Source organism: Vicia villosa, unplaced genomic scaffold (genome assembly GCF_029867415.1).
Source record: "Vicia villosa cultivar HV-30 ecotype Madison, WI unplaced genomic scaffold, Vvil1.0 ctg.000364F_1_1, whole genome shotgun sequence".
Lineage (NCBI taxonomy): Eukaryota > Viridiplantae > Streptophyta > Magnoliopsida > Fabales > Fabaceae > Vicia > Vicia villosa.
This window is the reverse complement of record NW_026705165.1, coordinates 532,713-555,652: the sequence shown is the minus strand read 5'-3', so window position 1 is coordinate 555,652 and position 22,940 is coordinate 532,713. Positions and strand designations below refer to the sequence as shown.

General features: G+C 33.2%; 2 protein-coding genes across 2 annotated transcripts; both read left to right on the top strand.

The window, feature by feature from the left end:
• The first annotated feature begins 4,314 nt into the window (after nucleotides 1-4,314).
• Nucleotides 4,315-7,060, top strand: LOC131627476 (probable serine/threonine-protein kinase At1g01540). The gene is made up of 7 exons (XM_058898330.1): nucleotides 4,315-5,048; nucleotides 5,505-5,609; nucleotides 5,689-5,811; nucleotides 5,923-6,093; nucleotides 6,173-6,302; nucleotides 6,413-6,622; nucleotides 6,738-7,060. The coding sequence occupies exons 1-7, from the start codon at nucleotides 4,498-4,500 to the stop codon at nucleotides 6,900-6,902; spliced, it is 1,455 nt and encodes a 484-aa protein (XP_058754313.1). The 5' UTR covers nucleotides 4,315-4,497; the 3' UTR covers nucleotides 6,903-7,060.
• Nucleotides 7,061-16,159: 9,099 nt separating this feature from the next.
• On the top strand, nucleotides 16,160-19,013 carry LOC131627475 (protein BPS1, chloroplastic-like). Its single transcript, XM_058898329.1, has 2 exons — nucleotides 16,160-16,314; nucleotides 17,740-19,013. Exon 2 carries the CDS (start codon nucleotides 17,743-17,745, stop codon nucleotides 18,805-18,807), a length of 1,065 nt encoding a protein of 354 aa, XP_058754312.1. The 5' UTR covers nucleotides 16,160-16,314; nucleotides 17,740-17,742; the 3' UTR covers nucleotides 18,808-19,013.
• Nucleotides 19,014-22,940: the final 3,927 nt, after the last annotated feature.

Genomic DNA, 22,940 nt, shown 5'->3' with positions numbered 1-22,940 from the left:
CACACAATTCACCTCCCTCTTATATGTGAAATTTCAAGTCCAACAATATCAATTGCAGTTAGATGAGATTTTCTAGGACCAGGATGGAAGCAAGCACATAATCAAACACGAAATAGAATATCATGTCTAAAGCCTATAGTTTATAGAAGATATCCTATCATACATCGGTATACCTTTTATCAATCTTAGTGTTGTTTTCATATTTGTCCAGGGTACAAGTAGGATGCATTGGAGTCACCATAGTTTTACATTCCACTATATGGAATTTCTTTAGATGCTCATTTATATATTTGGTTGATGAATGTTTATTCCATCTATTCTTGGTTGATTTAAATTCATAAGAACTTCAATTCTCCTATCAAAGCTCATTTCAATTCGACGTGCATATTCTCAACAAATTCTCAACATAAGTGACATTAGTTGAACAAAAAATTATATCATTGACATATATTTGTATAATTAAAATTTTATTTTTGGTTATCTTACTGAATAATATTGTTTCAACACACCCTATTGAAAAATCTTTTTTAAAGAAAAATTTACTTAGTCTATCATACCAAGCTCTATGAGCTTATTTAAGATTATATATTTGATCTTTTCAACTTAAATATGTGTTTTTGAGTATTTGATATATGCAAAATCGAGGAGGTTAATTTAAACACACTTCCTTACCAATATATCCATTTAAAATGAACTTTGACATCTATTTGATATAACATGTTACCATGATTAACTAAAAAAAGATGATAACAATCTAATAGTTTCTAAGCTGACAACAAGGGCAAAAATTTCAGTGTAAATTATAATTTCATGCTGACAATAGCCCTGAACTATTAGTCTAGCTTTGTTTGTTACCACATGACTTTATCCGTCCAACTTATTTCTAAAAACTCTTTTAGTTCCAATTGCATCCTTTTCTTGTCGTTGTAGTATAAAGTCCCAAAGTTCATTACTTTGAAATTGATTGAGTTCTTTTTGCATGGTCACAATTCATCCATCATATTCTAGGGCTTCGACCATAAATGCTGGTTGAATCATAAAAATAGTCCTACTAGGGATACTTCATTTGTGAAGGATGATTAGGTTCTTAAGGGATCATATTTTTCAATGGTTTGATCTTCTATATCTGATGGTTTGCATTTTTAAAGTTGATATAAGTGTTGCTTCATCATCATATGAGACAATTGAAATTGCAACGTCGATAATAATGTTAGTCTCACACTTTTTTATTTGTGTTTTTGTAATATTTTTGATTTGTTGTAATTTAATTTATTGTGACAATTAATTTAAGGGTTAAATAAGTTTTTGGTCCTTATAAAATTACTGAATTTTGTTTTTGGTCCCTATTAAAAAAATGACATGATTTGATCTCCATAAAACTATTATGCACGTAGTTTTAGTCCCTGTTGTTAAACTGATATGTATTTCTTAATGATTATTTTACAGAAATGTTTATAACGCTATAAAAATTCCTCGAAAAAAAGCAACACAAAAGTTGATTTCTAAGTCAAAATTTGCCTTACTTTTATCATTATCTTTTGAAATTAAAAAAATATCATATTTAATTCTTCTCATTTTAAAAAATTCTATAATTTTGTAAAGAAATATTTTATAGTATTCTAAACAAATATAAAAAAATTATTCTAAAATTTAAAAATTTAAGAGTAATTAAACCGTTTTTAAAATTTTAAAAATAACAAGAACTAAAACTGCATGCATAAAAAATTTGTAAGGACTAAATATATATCCAAATGGTTAAGATGTGGAGTAAGTTATAATAACTTACTCTTTGAGTAGATATATAAAAGAAAAAAAATGAAATTTGAGATATTTATATAAACTAAAAAAATACTTAACCCTTAATTTAATTTAATTGTAATTGAATTATTCATTGTAAATGATATCATGCGAAATTCCTAAGCATTATATTTTTCAATATATATTTTTTGTATGAGAATGCATTTTTTATATGAGAATGTAAGAATGAATCTAAACTATTAGATTTTAAAATAAATGATGCAGATTATCTGTGAATTTTTTTTCTCTCTCCTACATCATTTATTTTAATAATGGAGTAGAGAGAAAAAATGATTCACACATAATCTTCACCATTTATTTTAAAATTTAATGGTCAAGATTCATTCTCACATTCGCATATAACTTACTCATTCTCATATGATATATATATATATATATATATATATATATATATATATATATATATATATATATATATATATATATATATATATATATATATATATATATATATGAGGAGGGTTATATTGACTCCAAGAGTAAGTTATAATAACTTACTCCACATCTTGACCATTAATTCTTTTCCATCTAGTAGTTAAAAATAATAAGTCATTAAATGTGGAAAGAGAAAACCATTCCTTATTATTTTTAACCATTAGATTGAAAATAATTAATGGTGAAGATGTGGAGTAAGTTATTATAACTTACTCTTGGAGTCAATATAACCCCTCTCTATATATATATATATATATAAACTTTATTAATATAAATTATTATTGTTTTGCCTTTTCTCATAAATAGTTATAGTATATTTTGAATGCATTTGACTATGAAGATATAATATAATTTGATTAAATTTTAAATTATTGTCCAATGAAGAAGAGGAAAATTTTCAATTTAATACATTATAAAAAGAATAAAAATAAAAGAAAATTTATTCTACCTATCTAGAAACTATGAATATTAAGTTATATAAAATTAATAAATAACATTCGTTTTTTATTCATATATAATATTTAAATTAATTAAAATAATAGCTATAAATTACTAAAAATAATATATTATTTTGTTGTTGCTAAATCTATTTTTACTTTGTTACTTTTTATATATTCATTTTAGTTCTTCTTATCACATTTAAATCATTTTATAAATACATGTTTATCTCTATATTTTTTTTAGAACTAGATTTCTAAATAATCATTTTGTATTTTAGTTAATGTTTTTTTGTTGACTTAATTACTACATTTTTAGTTTTTATATTTTACTCTATTTAAAAAATTAGTCATCATTTTTTCTATTTTATATTTTTATTTTTAAAATTGATTATTTGTTTGTTTTTAAATAACATGTCATTTGTAAGACATGATAAATCTTCTTATAATTTTTTTTGGTAAGACATTGAACGTAAAAGATTAAATTACAAGTCATTAATTTTAAATACAAAATGTGAAAAATGAATCGGATACATAAAAAAATTTTATTACAAAAATACGAGAAAAAGATCGAAAGTATTTAAATTTAAAACGAAAGAATTATTTTTGTGAATATAGTAAAATATAAGTATTAAAACTGTAATTAAATATTTTTAATTTTTATTTTCTCAATAAAATAAAATGTAAATAAGGGACCTAAATCATTTTATTTTTGAAAAATATAGTTTACAAAAATATTATCAAAATATTTATTTTATTTATATTTTAATAAAAATAGTTAATTTTAAACATTAAATAATACTTGAAACCAAAAAAAAGTAGGACGAATCATGCGTTGAACCACGAGTCTACGAACAAAAACAATCCTTATCCAATGAATGGAAGAGATGACTAAAAGTAGGTCATTTGAATTTATTTTTTTAATTAAGACTTGTTAAAAAAATTCAGAAAAGAGGTAGGAGCAATTAATCATTCGTTTATCCATCTATTAATTTATTTCTACGTCTACATATAAATTCTGTTTTGAAATAATGTTAGCATTTCAAGAAAATGGCTATTTCAAGGATCATACCAAGTTTCTAACTCAATGCTCCTAAATTTAGGAGTGTATCTAGATTATACACAACCTTAATGTTCACCTTATTTAAGACATAATCTTAAAAAAAACCGTAGATAGATCCCAATCCAATGTACTAACTCACTGTCACACATTACTTCACTCCCATAATAATTTATTCACCCACCACACAATTTTCCATTTTTAAATCTATTTTTTCATTTTTTTAAGTATTTATTTTTTTGGCTAAATTACAGTTTTAGTCCCCTGTTTTGGTATTTTCACGATTTTGGTCCCCCTATTTTCTTTTTAAACAGTTTTAGTCCCCATCCCAATTTTGTTCATAAATAGTGCATGATCCGTACATGAACAGTACATGAACAGTACATGACCGTACATGAACAGTTGGTTCAAAATTGGGATGGGGACCAAAACTGTTTAAAAAGAAAATAGGGGGACCAAAATCGTGAAAATGTCAAAACAGGGGGACCAAAACTGTAATTTAGCCTTATTTTTTTCATATCAATAAAAAAAAAACAAACTTTTCACCAACAACAACAACATAAAAAAAACACACGAACCTTTCTTCCTTAAACTCTGTCTTTTCTTTCTCTCTCTAACCTCTTCTTCACTCACTTTACTCTCTCACTCCTCCATTTTTTTCTCTCACTCTCTTTCTTCCTCAACTTCCACACCAAATCCAATGCCACCCATTTCCTAAAACCCAAAACCCAGAAAAACAACACCACCATGTCATTCTACGACCCATCTTTCATCAACACACAGCTCTCCAAACAAACCTCAATCTTCGGTCTCCACCTCTGGGTCATCATCGGAATCCTCGTCGGTTCCTTCATCGTCATAACCCTCTTCCTCATCTCCCTCTGCCTCACCTCACGCCGCCGCAAAAACCACCACCACCACCACCACAAAACCAACCTCAACACCCTCACTCCTATCGTCTCCAAGGAAATTCAAGAGATTAGACAAACCCCTCCGAAGCCCGAGATCCAGGCCATTGACATGGTGAAACTGGAAATTCACCGACATGTGTCGACCAGTGGAGAGAGTAGAGGAACTTCTGGTAGTGTGTGTGAAACAGTATCGTCTTCGCGTGGAAGTATGGGGCCGGAAGTTTCGCATCTTGGGTGGGGGAGATGGTATACGCTTAGAGAACTTGAAGCTGCTACTAATGGTTTGTGTGAAGAGAGTGTTATTGGGGAAGGTGGTTATGGAATTGTGTACAAAGGTGTTCTTACTGATGGTACCAGAATTGCTGTTAAGAATCTCTTGAATAATAAGTATGTTACTCTAACCTATGAATCACATACACCAGAAACACGACACTGACACGTCAGATACGTCATCACAAGACACGTTTTTTTTCCAGCTTAATTGTGTTTATTGGAGGTTCAGTTCTTTGAAGAAATATATATAAAAGATTGAGTTTTTCTGTGATCTATTGTTACATTCTGATGTTGGGTCTAAGTCTATGTCAATTTGTCTTGAAATGTTTGGTAACAACTTGTTATCTCACTTGTGTGAAGAAAGGAATCATTTTTCTTTTGTTTTCTTGCAACTGAATTAACAATGCTGTCACTTTTTAGGAGTTTTGAGATGTCATATTCATACATTGTTTTGATTTTTCATTATTTTATTAGTTACTGTTGCTTTAGTACTGCATAATGAAGGTTATGTTTTTTGTTGTATTTGTGTTTCTCTAAGAAGTAAGCATTTTGTGTTTAACTTGTTTTCAGAGGCCAAGCTGAGAGAGAATTTAGAGTTGAGGTGGAAATAATCGGTCGTGTGCGGCACAAGAATCTTGTTAGGTTGCTTGGATACTGTGTTGAGGGGGCACACAGGTAGTTTTTTCTCATTAGAAATAAAATTGTTTGATAGATTGAAGAGATTTATGATTTGAATTGTGGATTCTTGTTATAGGATGCTTGTGTATGAATATGTTGACAATGGCAATCTAGACCAATGGCTGCATGGGGATGTTGGACCTGTGAGTCCTATGACTTGGGATATCCGGATGAAAATTTTACTAGGCACAGCAAAAGGGTAACGTGTTCATGGTCTAATCTGCATAATTTTGTAACTTTCAATATCTTTATCGAGAAAAATTGATGCTTGAAATGCTTTGATCACAATGATTTTTGTGTATCTTTTTAGACTGGCTTATCTTCACGAGGGTCTTGAACCAAAAGTTGTTCACCGAGATGTGAAATCAAGCAACATACTCATTGATCGCCAATGGAACGCCAAAGTTTCTGATTTCGGTCTTGCTAAGCTTCTGGATTCTGACCACAGTTTTGTCACGACTCGAGTCATGGGGACGTTTGGGTTAGTATGGTTTAGTAAAGCATTCTCCTATCTTTGTTCTCAGATTTGAGGTTTATTGACGGTGATTCTCTTTCTGCAGTTATGTTGCACCCGAGTACGCTTGCACCGGAATGCTGAATGAGAGGAGTGACGTGTATAGCTTTGGGATACTCATCATGGAAATAATCAGCGGGAGAAATCCCGTTGATTATAGCAGACCAAAAGAAGAGGTTAGAGACCATTACCAACAACACTAAACAGTTTTGAGATTGGTCATTCTACACTCGCCAACGAAGTTCTCTCCCTTTTCCCCTTACCGTGTTAGTTTGAATTATTACAGGTTAATTTAATTGAATGGTTAAAAGATATGGTTGGCAGTCGAAGATCCGAGGAAGTAGTTGATCCTAAGCTTTCTGAGAAGCCGTCTTTAAAGGCTCTTAAGCGTGCCTTGTTGATTGCTCTTCGATGCGTTGATCCTGATTCCTCAAAGAGGCCTAAAATGGGACATGTGATCCACATGCTTGAAGCTGACGACGTCCTATTTCGCGAGGTATGTCTCTTTTCCTTATCAAACTTTAAAACGTACTTTAACTAGCATCGGTATTGCGTCATTTTCAAACCCGAAATAAACTTCTCACTCGATTCTTTCTCGTTCCTGACTGCAGGATCGAAGGAACGCTGGAGAATCTTCTCGTTCTCATCGTAACTATCAACGAGACCACAATGGTTTGAGTATAGATAAAAATCAGATAGGTGGAGAGATCACTGATCAAAGTGAAGATGATAGTAGTAGTAGAAGTCACCAAGAGCCTACTAGGTGGAGAAGATGATAGCCAAGTGTATTCTTTTTTATTCTTGAAAATAGTTTCCCAATATTTATTATTCCTTATTGAGGAAACATTCAATCATTTTTTCCTCCCTCATTTGTAATCTTGTACTATACTCTATGGTTCATTATAATAATAAAATAAAAAAACATAAGTATTGATCTCAAAGTTTATAAGTCAAAAAATAGTATAAGCATTATAATGATGAATTCAATTTTCTATCCTATATTGGCATTCTATTTTGGTCCCATAAGAATTTGGATTGAAGTACTTGACAGTTAAGGAGGGTAATTGGTTGGTGGCCCTTTTATATGGTACTCCAGCTATGTTGATTGGAACAATTTCATTGTATTATCATTGTTGCCAACTTTGTTGTTTGGATTACTTGTTTGAAATGGACCAGCTTGCCGGCTAATCAAGATCATCTTTATCAACAATCTCCCGTGAGTATGCTTGGATTTCCCAAATGAATGCTGGTCTAGTGGGTAAGGGTGGAAGGGTAAGAATTGAGCCATTCTTTAATGATGCTCCCTCATGTCACTATCACAAAATGTGTTTGATATAATTAAAAATTTATCTATGAGGCTGATGGACTGAATAATTGATGTATTTGGACTTTATATTGATTAATTACATTAATTATTTAATAAATATGAAAATTGAATTTTTTGTTTATAATAGTTAGAGGAAGTATGAGTTTAAATTTCACATGTAAAGATTTTGTTTATGAGTAATTTGTAAGTATTTTTGTATTCACTTTCATCGGTTAAAAAAAAGGAATAAAACTGCATCTAAAAAATGAATTGTGATGGGCAATTCAGGATGTGATGCAGCTATTTGAGATGAGAGACTTATGTATGACCATTTATATTACAGTTAACCATGGTATGTTTTCAGCGTTAGTAGAAAGATGCCATTCAAAGTCTTCATATTTTCATCTTCTATATGGTGAGATGTCTATCACACTGTACAATGTTTCATTTTTGTTGCATCTTTCGATCAGGAGAGACTGTTAGACCACGACAGGATTAATAGAGATGACGATAGACTATCTGAGTTATCCCATGGGATACCCTACAGGATTTAGAAGTCACTCAAGGGGCTCATGCTAGGTTTCGATTCCTAGAAAGGTTGTATACATACCAGCTACATGATGCAAAGCAGACTTCCAATGATGATGAGCAGTTTACGCAACATAAAACATACACATTGAGAGCATAATTGTTGTACTTTGTTGGCACACCCATCTTTGTGGACAAGAGTGTCACTCATGTGCATGTGGTCTATCTCGCTGACTTGGAGCAGACCCATGAGTACAACTAATGGTCACTTGTTTGGTCTACCTGTAATCCAAGTTATTTGAAGGTTGTATGTGAAAGACCAAACATATGACAGGAAATATCACGCTGTTGACGATAATATTTCTACATCTTTTAGTGCTTATGTGTCATTTTCATAACACTTTTGCAATGATATTACTAATGATTCATATGTACCCTTTTCAGGCTTTGATCCTCCAAAACTCGCCACACATATCTGGTTGGTCATGTTCTCCGACCTACATTGAGGATATACCACGTGTTTTTGCATTCATCTCGCTCAGAGGAAATTAGGCTGCGAAGCCTTACAAAGTGTATCTTGACTGTATGGTAGCAAAACATATACACTTTTATACGTATGTCAATCACCGTGAGACGCGTCCCTTAGAAGACATTGCCTTCTACTCTAGATGGTTGGGTTGCGATTTACGTCTGATGTATCCTCATCTGCCTGAGCGCATCATGCGACAACTCAGATACATGATTTTGTTCTCAGAGACTCTTCAGAGTTTGCTCCTCCTGCTACATTTAGTGGTATTTCAGAGTGTCACATCCTTATACGACACTGGATGCTTCGAGAGATCCACCTAGGCCAGCTCATCAGGAGATACTAGAGGATGAGCATGTAATTTTGTTGATGTATTGCCTAGATGTCACCTTATCATAGAGCTTGGGCGAACGTGTATATAGAGGAATCTTTCTGAATGACTCTAAGGTGAGGGACATTTTAGATGCCATCACGAGAGAGGCACAAGAGACACTGCAATATAGGGGGAGCGTGGGAACAAGGGGCTTGAATCTGTCATATGCAGTAGTATATAGTATTTGTATTAGGAGCACTAATATCAATTGTATTTTATTTTGACTTCATTGTGTACTTCAGATTTATTAATTTATATATGTCATTTTCATATTATTTCGAAAGTGTATGATTTAATTTATATAAAATAGAATATGATAGCATAGTTATAATAATCATCAATTTCATTAGTGCATCTCTAAAACAAAGTAAAAAATTATTGTATGTGTGAATACAGAAATATATCTCTAAATTTTGTCTACCGCGAATATGAAGATACATCTCCAAATAAATTTATGTAAAAAAAAAGGTGTTTCAATAAAAAAAACACATGAGGGTGTACATGGAGTGGTTCCAAAAATGCATGTCCGGAATGCATTTTAAAAAAAAAAGGCGGGGTAAGTCTCAAGTTAGGCGTAATTTGGTGATACTCATAATACTCTTGAAAATGCATTTCCAAAATCAAAAAAATATTTTCTGATTTCCATAGAGTGCTTTTTCAATTCGGATAAGCAATTCCCTTCCTAAATAAGATTTTAATAATTTCACAATTAGTATATATATATATATATATATATATATATATATATATTGGTTCATGTTTCACATTTATTTATGGTTCGTATTTATTTTTAATACAGTATCGTGTTTGTGTTTCAGGGCTGGATCATCTCCTACTTCCCCCGCATCCACGACTTCGCTATTGATCCGGCGTACGAGGACGCCATGCCCAGGGCCGCCCAATACGTTCTCCAAAGGGAGAACAATGCAGTGAGACCATATCGTGGGTACCTCGGCCGCACATCTCACGATGACATCACTTAGAGGTCATTCAGCGACTACACTGCTGTTGTCGCCTTTGACCGCATCTCGTTATATTCTGGCTGGTTGGCATGCGAGACCAACACCATGGTGAGGTATCTCCCTGAGCGGTGCATGCGGCAGTTTGGATTTGTGCAGATGATACGCAGGTCACCTTTTGAGGCTGCTCCCGACACAGTTACCCGAGTGGAGCTCACTGGCATATTTGCGGATTGGGAGCGTCATGTGGTTCCGGAGGAGTATCGTCGCATGCAGGTCACCCTAGACTGGCACAGTGTGGAGGGGTATGTCACATGGTTCTATCGGGTGTCACATTCTCTGATGACATCCGACGCTCTCGGCGCTCCTAGGCCAACATACGAGGAGCACTTGGAGAACCAGCAGGCCGAGGATGACCATGCCATTGATCTCCTGCCGATCTGCCAGCGGATAGAGCTGCTTGGGCGGGACGCGTTTGACCGAGGTATCATTGATCAGGGCGGTCCAGAGGCAGTCACCGTGGTGGAGAGGATTGTCGGTGATGCGGGCCGTGCGGCGGCATATAGGAGGTCCCAGGGAGTGAGGGTTAGGCATACCTAGTAGGAGTTCGGGTTTATTTTTCATGTATTCGGATTGTATTTCGCACACTATTACTCGTTTTGTATATATATATATTATTTGGATTTTATTTATCATATTAGTATTTTATGTTGATATGTCGTTTATTTTGTTCGGCGTTTTCATTTAATTAAAAATACGGGACCGTTAAGAAAAACATAAAAAAAAAACAATTTTTGCATAATTCGGAAGTGCATTATCGAAACCTTCCAAAATGTGAAAAAAAGTGTTTTTGGAAGTGTATCTCTGAAAACACCTCCCATTTGGTGTTTTCGGAAGTGCACTTCCGAAGTCTGAGAAAATTTTAAAATAAAAAAAATACTTCGGAGATACATCTCCGAAGCAGAGGCAAGTTGAAATTTTCGCTGGGGTCACCCCATAGGGAGGTGGATAAAGTTTTTTTTTTTTTAGTATAGTCTCTATCATTGTCATTTTAAACTATTTTAGAGAAGATGAGTGTACTTTCCTCCATTTTTTATTCTAATATCAGACTTGCCAGTACATACTTTATCCTTGTACAGCTAAATGTGTATGTAGCTTGGGTGGGGACCCTTTTTTCTGTCTCTTGCTTCATTCATCAATGGTAATGGTTGATTAGTTTGTTGAGACTTGATTATGCTCCTCTTCACTGCCATTCATTCATATGTAAAAAATAATTCTCTGTACTATGTATGGACCATGACACTTTCTTGGTCAGTTATAATTTAAAGCAAGAAAGCTTTTTCAAAACAAGTGTAAGTTTCCATTTTTGACTTTTTATCAACTGTGGAGTGTGGACCCTCTTTGGATTAACTATTGTATATTTGTTTTTAGTGTTCCCATTTTTATAACATTGTCATTTTAATAACCTTTCAAGTTCCATCCCCCAAAATCTCCCATTAATTGAATTTAGTGATAAGCATCTTTTAACTATTAGTCCATAGAATTACTCTCTTGAAGAAATTGTTGTTTATACACTTTAAGATGCACAAACTATGGGCATAAGCTAATAAAATATTAAATATTGAACCAATATTGTAGTTGATTGAATATATATCCCACTCACACCAAATATGACTTTTGTTTCAAATGAAATATCACAATTACTATTATTATATAAACTCTATTTTAAAATAATTGAAAAGATTAGTTGTTCTCTTGCATTGCTTCATTCACTCTAAATTCGGTATTATAAAAATGCTAAATATTTGCATAAACTTTTACAAAATATTCCTCTTTTTAATATGGTTTATGATTTTATATAAGATAAATGTACTAAATATATGAATGACAAAATAAATGGATTAGATAAATAAAAAATCTATTAATTTTTTAAAAAAAAAGAAGTAAAATCAATCAAATGTAGTCATTAAGCATAATAACCATTCGATCAATTTATTAATATATTTTTAGTGGATTGATATTCATCTAATCCTTTTGTATATTAAATATTAAATATTTTTTAAAGAGTATATTTTAATCAATATATTTTGTATGGTAAATATTTAAAAATAAATAAATTCATTAAATAAAATATAAATAACTTATTTGAAAAGTTAATTTAAATTAAAAATACTATTGTTGACCACCATCCTAATAAAATCTTATTATTTTATGATTTAATAATAACTAGTTGGTTTGTTAATAAATTATAAATTAGTTTTAAAAATTAATTATTTTTTTAAAATTTTTTCTGTATTTAATAATAATATAATGTATTATTATTAAATTGTAAATGAAAATTCTTCTGCTCTCTACGAAGGAATTAATTAACTTTTTTCTATGTTGGATGAAGGAATTAAAGGTTGTATTATATCTATTATCTCTACGAAAATGGTGTTAAGAATATCTCTTGAGATGACAATCCTCGAATGGTGTATGGATGTTATCCTTGTCTTTAGGGTCATGAGGAAGAGAATTATACCTATGGGGATTATGCTAACGTCTCTCTGGAAACTCTTTCACTCTTTTTGGTTGTGATTCAACGTTGACATAAGTGCCCCTCAGAACGAATTCCAGAGTGACAGTGTTGCATAACCTCTAGCTGAGTTGCAATGTGAGAATGAAATTTTTACTAATTCTTTTTGATGCATATGAGTCTCTTAGTGAGGAAGCCTGTGTTATGCTATCGCACTAGGTTGTAGATGTTCATCATGAGTTTATTATCATTGAAAACTCCTAACATGGTTTGGAGTTGGTGAAGGTTATGTGATAATTCTGGTTTGAAGGATTCGAACAATTATGGAGGAAAAGACTAATGTTAATATTATGAAGGTTGAAGTGAAAATTATTGATGGAATGGAGAAATTTAATATATTTTTGAGCAATTGATTGAGAAGTTGGAACCTAACGTGACATCGTAATGGACAAAGTAACCAATATCAAAGCATGTACGTCTTGATGTAGAGGAGGTTCTTTAGTTGTGAGAATAAGAATTGGTAATATGGTATCATGAAACATGTGAAACATTGATCGAACATCAAACACAAGAACTATGTTGCAGTGAGTCATAAATCGAATTGCCTTGGACTCAGCCATTGCATACGATATCATAAAATGTTTGCAAGAAGGTTAAAAATCACAACTAATGACCAAAGCAGTTAATAAAAGCACTAGCGATGATGCAACAGAGAAGATTAGAAAAATATAATGAGAAATCAGTGAGAGTCAGTAAACGATTCTCATAGACGGTGCCATTATTTTGTAATATAATAGGTAGTTAATGGTAGGTTTAAGATAACCATCGTAGAAGGACTTCTAATACGTTGGTAGAAATCTATGATGATTAGAGATGAGTAGGGGTGACAAACGGGCATGTCCGCGACGTTTAGGTCCGCCCCTCAAAAGTATGCAAAAAAATAGGGCGGGGAGGGGCGGACATGGGAGAGGGTGCGAACTTAAAACCTTGACCCGTAGCGCAGTAAAAAGGTGGGCGAGATAGGTGCGAACTTAAAACCTTGACTCGTACCATAGTAAAATTATATTAATGTCTGCACACGCAAAAGCACGTAAAAAAGAGCGGACGAGGCAGGCACATTAAAGGTTGATGGCCTAAAACCTTGGTCCACCTTGCACTATAGGGCGGGCAAAACAAGCATACCATATGGGATGAGCCCATTTTGCCACCCCTAGAGATGAGGTACCTGCAAGGTTAACGCTCTACTGCCAAGTCAATATTTGAGAGAGATAGAACTAAGAAAGTGTGAATGAGAGTAATACTTGAGTGACCCGGGATCACTCTTATGTAATAGATACAATTATAACCACTCATAATTGATTGAATATTAATTGCAAGCCACCGTTAGATGTAGATCGACAACAAATATGAGAAAGAGAGGCGTACTCTTATCTGACATCCCAAAGTGAATGTACATTTTCTCGCCGCCTAATTAACACTTTAGTTGGATTGGATCTATGTATTACTTCGATCGTATTGATCCTATGGTCGACCCGAAACAATTGTTGTATAAATTATTTATCCAAATAATATATGATAATTAAATATTTATTTAAAATGAATTTTATATATTGAAGAAAACATCAATCTTTTCATGTCAAAAAGAAAATATCCATCAATGAAAACATTGTTTTTTAAAAATACATATGGTCTGATTAGTGGATCTAGTTGCTTTGTGGATACTCAAAGTTATTGTATAGTTGTAATGCATATGTTGCAAAATTACGAGGTGCTTGAAGGATCACATTTCGCGCAACCTAAAGGATACAAGAAAGTTCACGTAAATTCAAAGGTCATGGTTGCTAGTTTAATCCTTGAGCAGCCAGTCAGTTTTGTTGATTTCATACTTGTTCATCAAATTAGAAAATTACTAGGGTTAAAGTGAGAAATCAAAATTTCTAATGTTTATCTTGAAGAAAATGTGTGTGCTTTAACCCATATTAAACGTGACTTGGGGTGGCAAAATGGTTCAGGCCAGCCAAGCAAGCCCGTTTTGACTGCATTTTTTCACAGGGCGGATCCAAGTTTTAGGTCAACACCCACTATTATATTCACCATTCTTATTTTTTGCTGACTTTTGCAATGCGAACATTAACATGAATTTTACAAATTGTAGGTTTTAGGGGTGCAGGGCCTGTTAGACCCGACCCATTTTTTTTGCGGGACAAACCATGGTTTTAGTCGGTACCTTCTACTACGTCTGCTCCACTATGATCTATTTTTTGTGGGTTTTTGCAGAGCAAGAATAAACGAGGTGGACATGCTGGTTTGCCAACCCTACAAGTAAAAATGAATCAAACTTTATTAAATCTACTTATGAATTTAATAGCATTTTCCTACTTAATTGAATCTAGTTTTTTAATTTTTTTTGTTTTTGTTGAGTGTTGGGAGATTTATTTCTCTTGTATTATTACTTAGGGGTGTATGTATGTCAGTTAGTTTGGGTTGTGTTTGGCCAAAATACGTCAAAGTTATCACTAATCAAGTTACACAACAAAAAAACAAAAATTATAGTCACCTAATAAATCATGAGTTTAATAAATTGAGTCTGAATTTACCCAAAATCTAATTGATAATTAACGTAAATGCACTTTTGATCCATATATTTAGGTGATTTTAATATTTTGGTCCCCTATTTTAAAGCCCAACTTTTTGGTTTCTATAGTTCACTTTTTATGTGATTTTTTTTGTCCTCTTTGACTTTTGCATCTGTGGCCTTTTCATTTATGACGTGGTAATTCAAGAGTGACGCCAAGTCTGATTTTTTTAAAGGAAATAATTTATTTTTTAATTACAACCTATTTATTTATTACAAAGTTAATAAATAAAAAAAGTGAATTTTCAATTGATATTTGAAATAAATGAAGACTCTTATTTTCCATTCATGTCCAAAACATGAACAATCTTCTTTTTCGGGGGGTATCCATACTTGAACCATAATCCTAATTTCTCAATTCTTCTTCAATCAAACCAATCGAAGCATAACTCTTAATTGTTCGCTCAATCGAAACCATACATTATCAAGTTGTTCTCTCAATCAAGCTGAAACCACACACTCCTTTCTAAGTTTCAATTCGTTCATTTGTTATGAAGATGACAAAAAGAAGTTCTCAATGGAATAACGATGAACAAGTCAAGTAAAACTTTATTGCAATTCTCAATGGGATAGAAATGAACAAGTCATAAATTCTAACATGACGCCACTATTGAACTGCCACCTCATAAATGAGAAGACCACATATACAAAAATCGAGAGGGATAAAAAATCTTTAAAAAAAAAATATAAGAACTAAAAAAAACTAAATTTTAAAATGAAAGATCACAATGTTAAAACACCTAAACAAATGACCAAAATATCAAAATCACCTAAATAGGAGACTACAAGTGTTTTTAAACCTTGATAATTTTTTATTTTTGAAAACCATATGCTTCCAATAATCCAACCCATTTTCTTGGGTTGTTGGTTTCACCCAACCCATAACCCATGTACGCCATCCTAGTTAGTGCCATATTTGTTTTTGTTTGGCTTAGGCCTACTTTATTTTCCAAAAGGAAAAAATAAATTTTTATTCTAATCATTAATAATTAATCAACGGTCCGCGTAAAATAACAAGTCCTCTGAAAAAGAAAAAGATTATAAAAAAAAATGAACCTTCTCGGATGCCGGCGTCATATAAAAAACGAGTAGAAAAAAAATAGAAATACAATAAAGGCACATAATTTCACAACAGCCGAATCACATATATCCACGTGTCCTCCCGTACCCTAAAAATCCAACAACCACGGTAGATATATCAAAACCCCCTTTCCTATCTATCTACAACCAACCAAGAACTTCACCCACCACATAATAATCTAAACGCTTCATAGAGACGAAAAGTTCTTTGCTACCGAATCTCTCCCAAACTTTTTTCGTTTTCTCTTTCGATTTTCTCATCTCAGGTGAAAATCTTCTACTCTTTGATTTTATGTTTTCTGCAAATAAATAAACTTGTTTTTTTTGTTGATGGAAAATATCTGATTTTTATTTTTGTAATTTTGTGAATTAATTTGATGTTTGTTGAATTTGTTCGGTTTAATCGGTTTATTATTCGACGATCTAATTGTATTTCATGAGATTGAAGATGATTTGTTTTTTTTTTTTTTTAATTTTTTGTTTGGTTTGGTTGAGTAATTTTTTGTTTGCTTTTTTATTTGTATATTTCGATTTTATAATTCTATGCTTGAATTTGAGTGGCGTTGTTTGAAGTTTTGAAGTTTTTGTTTTAGATCTGAATATGCTTATGATGAAATTGAAGGTCAACGGTTATTTTTTATAGATCTGTATTTTGTTTTTGTTGTTAGATGCTTGTCTATGGTTCCTGAAGTTGCTGATTTATGATTTTAACTTGTGGATTTTCATTAGGGTTTTGAGTTTCGGTTTTTAAGAAAAACCGAACTGAATTGAAATAAACTGCTGAGAATATGGTATCAAAAACCGCACCTAACTTGTTTTAATCTTATGACAATCAGAGTTATCAATCCCAGATAGCAGAGCAGAGCGGCCGACCCCGAAAATGGGATAGCGGGATAATCGCTAGTTGACTATTTTTTAGACTAATTGTATGAATAATCTATTACACATGTATTTAATGTAAAACCAAACAAAGGAGAGGAATAGAGTTATTAAATGACTATTACTTATAAAAAGTATGATTTATTTATTTTAAGGGTAAATTTGGGTTTTGACGTTCAAAACAGTTTAAACCTGCTCGGGTTAGGAAGCATCCCGCTACCGCTACCCGCTAAACATCAAATAGCATAGGGTCACCGCTCCGGGCCGATATCCCGGAATAGAGCCGATAGCGGCTGCTATTGATAACTCTGATGACAATAACCTCTTGAAAAAAAAGATGTATGTGTCAGTGTTAGTGTCTGTTATTACGTTTAATTTATTTATTTATTAAAATTATTACCGGTGTCAACATGTCAGTGTCGTGTCCGTGCTTCATAAATAAACAATCTTAGATTGGATTTTTAGTTTAGAAATGGAAATTAGCATGTACAAACCAAACATGTGTCTGTATGCTCTAGTGCACTGGTTATTGGGTTATCAATGACAAACCAAACATGATATAAGAATTGATTTTCAACAACTATCAATTTGGTTTGGGTAGATTTTTTTGTTTATTTGAATTTTAATGAAACCAAGTTAAATAACTATTTTCTATAAGTTTGGTTTTGATATGTTGATTTGTAGTTATAATTTGAGTTTGTTGCACTTAGATTTCATTGGAAACTGCATTTTGTGATGATTTACTATAATATGTGGGTCTTTATGAATGTTGCAATTTAAAGATATCTTACCTTCCAATTTTGCTGATGCAGTAAATGAGTTATCCACGTTCCCGACCTTTCTCCCTGTTTGGAAATCCTTTCCGGATGAAGTCGCATAAAGGTTCTCTCACATCTCCTAAGTTACATGAAGTACTACAAGGTTTTGAGGCAACATTAGCCGAGAGGCTAAGGAAACTTATGCCCAAAAGCAAGGATGAAATCCTCAGCTTGTCTTGGATGACTTCGGCTATGAATTCACTTTGTGAATCCCATAATGACATACGTACTCTTATAATAGAACTTGACCTGCCCGTGACTGTTTGGGATGACAAATGGGTTGATGTCTACTTTGACATAAGCACAAAGTTACTAGACATTTGCAACGCATTTAGTTCCGAGCTTTCACGTCTGAATCAAGGCAATCTCCCGCTTAAGTGTGCCCTGCACATTTTAGAACCAGCCTCAGCAAAGTCGTTTCCTCGGGCATGTTCTTTGCTCGATGATTGGAGGAATCACATTAATGCTAAGAACCCTAGAATTGAGAAATGTAGCACCATTTTAGATGGTCTTGTGGGATCACTTGATCTTCCTAAGGTCAAAAACTCTGCCAAAGGTAAGGTTTTGATGCAAGCTATGTATGGAGTCAAGGTGGAGACTGTATTTGTTTGCAGCGTATTTTCGGCTGCATTCTCTGGCACTTCAAAGAAGTTGTTAGACTTGGATGTGCCCGACATGCATTCATGGGCACCAGCTTTCAAAAGTTTGCAGAATCTTGTAAATGAGGAAATTAGAGTTAGGTTTTCCAGTGGGAAATTTTCTGTGTTGAACGAGATGGAAGCGGTTGATGCTGTTGTGCAGGAGTTATATCCATCCATCCAAGGCGGTGTAAATACCGAAGGCAAAGTTGAGCAAGAATCACATCTGAAGACTGTTGAGGAACTAGGCGCGGCTGCAGAGAAGCTTTCCCAAGGAATGGATCTTCTTGCAAAGGGAGTAGATGGTTTCTTCCAAGCAGTTTTGACTAGCCGTGATACTTTGCTATCATCTCTGAGGTTTGACAAAACTGTAAATGATCGTGTCGTCGGTGGCCGCAACATAGGTCAGCAAGTAGTCTACTGATTATACAATAGTCTAACTATATGTAGATGTTGATGTGTTGTGGGGTTTTCTGTTTGTATTCATAGTATTTGGTTTGTTATGTTTTAAGGGTAGCTTGGGTGGTAGATTTTCTGGTTTTAGCATGGTTGAGCGTAAATGTATATGTGTGAGTGTGTTCTATGTGACATTGAACAATATAAAATATATGAAAGTTTTATTATGCCTAAGGAGCCTTGTTAATTAATTATAATCATACGAGTTTCATCAGCATACGATTTTTATAAGTGAATTGAGAAATTCTGAACAAAATAAACAAACAGTTGAATAAACAGTAGACCACTATCAGGCTTGCTATAGCTTAGTCCAAATTGGGTAGCCGGATTTAATAAAATAAATGAGATTTGATAAGATTAAGTTTGAATTTTAGCAATAGCAAGTTCAGTGTTTTTAAACATGAACTTATTAATGATTAAGAATGTTTTCCTAATCACTATTAATTGTGTCATCACATAAAAGGACTGAAAACGAAGTGCTACCTATTTCTTACTAATATAAGTGTTAGCGTGAAGGAAGGAAGGAAGATGAGTGCTTTTCATAATCCACACACAATTGATATAACTCTTTTATTTCATAATCCACACACAATTGACATAACTCTTTTATTTTCATAATTCACACACAATTGACAATGGACATAGGCAATTTTTCATCCCACCCTTGTTAAATATGACACATCTCTGGAAATTCAAAAATATTTTCGAGTGAATTTGGAGATGCATCTCCGAACGCACCAAACATCATTTTTTAATAAAATTTAGTTCGGAGATGCATCTTCGAATAAACCTAAAGATAAATTCGGAGATGCCTGTCCGTAGTCACATTTATTAAATTTAATTTTTTTTATAACTTAGTAGACATTTCGTTTTCGAAAATGTCCAGCAGGAACATAGATTCAAAAAAAAAAAATACAAATCATATTTGGTCGAAGCATAACAGTGCAAGAACATAGATTCAAAGACTACATTCTCTATTCACAATTGGTTGGATGCGTATCTCGGTCGACATTGAATTTTATCTTTCACGAAACGAAACGAGCTGAACAGACAGGTACGCATTCAACAAAGTATGGATGCACAATTAGGAAGACTTATGGTCTTCCATGTGCTTGTATCATTTGCAAGAAAATTAAAGATTAATTCTTCGATACGTATGGATGAAGTGTATAGTCACTGGAAAAAACTCTGGTTTGATGATGATGGTGTGATGAAGGATAGTAAAGGTTGTATAAGCTTCCAGACCGAGTGGGAAATAATCCAAGATAGATTTGCGAAGGCACATGACACCATGAAGTTGCATCAAAGAGCAGTTGAGGAAGATTGCATATCCAAAAATAATAAATTTGAAATCTTCTTCACAACCGCTTAAAACCAAAGATGCTCCAAAAAAGGTAAAAACGACTCAAGATGAAAATTCAACAAAGCGGTCTCCATCGTAATTTGAACATGTTGATTCATATTTCTCAGATTCTCTAACTTCAAAATCTCAAAAAAGTGTTCAAAAGGGTGCTCGCATTAGCAAACCACCTCCTCTACCTCCACCACCGATGCTCGGGATTGAATTCCTTGATGAAATGCCGTTTTTTTATGTATAAACACATTGAGCGAATTGTGAATGTTGGGGATGATGGTAATTGTGGTTACCAGGTTGTATCCGGATTGCTTGGTAAATTAAAGGAGGATCACCCACTTGTATGCGTCTCATTTTTGAAAGAGTTGACGACGCATAGGAATTTTACACGAGGTTATACAGTTTCAAATTTTGTGATTCAATTCAAAATGCACTTGTTCCTTGTCGTAGTGGTAAGACACCATTTTCAAAATGGATGCGCTTCCGAAAATTAGCCACCTGATAGCAAGTGTGTATGATAGAGTGTGTATCGATCTTACAAGACATGGGTTATCAGAGACATTTTTTCTATTACGCAGTGGTCTACCTAAAAACGATGCCAAACACATCATTTGCATATGGTTTCTTTCAAAGGGTCTATGTTTTGTTCAGGTTTATTTAAAATCTGGGTGTCCAATTTCAGCTACATCGATCGAGTGCACGACTCATTCAACTATTGAGGCGGTCAGATCAATTTACGGAAAGGATGATAGAGTTCACCAAGTTGATGAAGCTTGAAAAATAAAGTAAGGAAGCATCAAAGGCGGAATCAACTATAGATTTATGCGGTACTAGATCTTTTGATGCATTTTAGATTGTAATCAATACACTTTTTGTATGTATTAATTTTGATATGATTTAATACATATTAATTTTATGGTTTGCTTTTGGTTTACAATGCATGTGCATGTTTACAAAAATTCTGTTTTTTTTTTCTAGTTTAGTGAAGTTTTCGGAAATGTGACTATGAAGTCACCCGTTTTATAATTAAACGCGTGGTTTATTCGGACATGTGACTCCAAACTCACCCTTTTTGTAATAAAATGTCTTATTTATTCGGATATGCATTTCCAAATATTTACCTGATACATGATAAGAATTTTGTGGTCCAAAGTTACCCAATACTTGTATAAATAAGGTGTGTCTCAACCCTTATTTATTGCACCAAAACACTAAAACCAAATAATGATTTCATATCCTCACCTTGTATTTGTGTACTTCAATGGTCAGAAACCACCGCTTTCGTTTAGGGTCACCGAAGAAACATCCCTCACATATCTGATATCCAAATTGAACATTTTGTCGCGCTTTCCAAAAAATCACAGAGTTGTCAAGCTATAGTATCGCTCACCCTCATTTGACAACGAAGGGAATGTCCATTTCACCAACCTTGAACTGAAGACAAATGAAGATCTAAAGTTTATGTGGGGTATTTTTCTGCGTTAAGAATCAAATGGTCCGATTGAAGTGGATGTGAAGATTCAAAGATCCGTTAAGGATATAATCATTATGTTGCAACGTCCCGATGAAATGTTTATTTAATGTTGAATTTTATTTTGTGACTATCTATGTAATGGATGCTTTTATTTAATGAAATATTGGTGTTAGTATGTTTTTGATTTTGCTGCCATGTTTTCATTCATGCTAGTTTGGTTGCGTTCTAGAAGCAGACATAGTTCAGAGATGCATCTCTGAACACACCCTTAAAATTACTTCGGAGATGTATCTTTGGATGAAAAATGAACATTGACTATGAATATGCATCTCTGGACGAAGTTTAGTGTGGTCCGAATATGCATCTCCGGATTGTTTTGATAGTTGAGTTTTAACACTATTTTTTGTTATTGGTGGTATATATGGTGCACTCGTATATGTTTCCTAAAGTGATTGTGAGTGTGAATGTTAATCTGATCAAAGTGAAGCATGGTGTAAAACTGAAAGAAGTGAATGATGGTGTTAAATTAGGCACTGATCGTTTGTTGTCGAGGTAGATATTTGTGCATAATTTACAAATGGGTAATGCTAACATGTGCCCTTACATGTTAAGAAATACATTAATAGAAAGTTGGGTTATTACCATTTTTGCCCCCTGCCATATAGGTCATATTTGGACTACCCCCTTGTAAATTTTTTTTGTTGCAAAAGTAACCTTGCCATTACAAGATTCTGTTTAGAATAACGTTGTGGTAAATTGGCACACGCCCTTAGCATATGTGGCATGCCCAGTGTCATATTTTTTTGTTTTTCATTTATTTTTAAATGCCAACTATACATACTAATGCCACATCATATTATTTCACATATAATATTTACAAAATCATTTTGGTTCTACACCTCAACATTTGCCCTAACGTGAATCACCATTGAAGAGCTCCCAGGAGCTCCACTGAAGAATCTCTGCGTCTCATTGAAGAATCTCTGCGTCTCATTAAAGAATCGCTGCATTTCGTCGAAGAATCACAACCTAAGGTATGTTATTTACATTCCATTTTAGCATATTCATGTATTTTTTGCTTTAGGGTTTCCGGGATTGTAATTAAAAGGGTTTGTGAAACAGATAATGACTAAGTTCGCTGTGATTTTTCATTATGGAGGGGAGTTTGTTAGAGAAAATATGATGTTTTATAAGGGTGGGGTTCAAACAACTGTATCCGATGTTGATAACGAAAACTAGGGTGTTAGTAGGATCTTTTCAATCTTAAAAAATT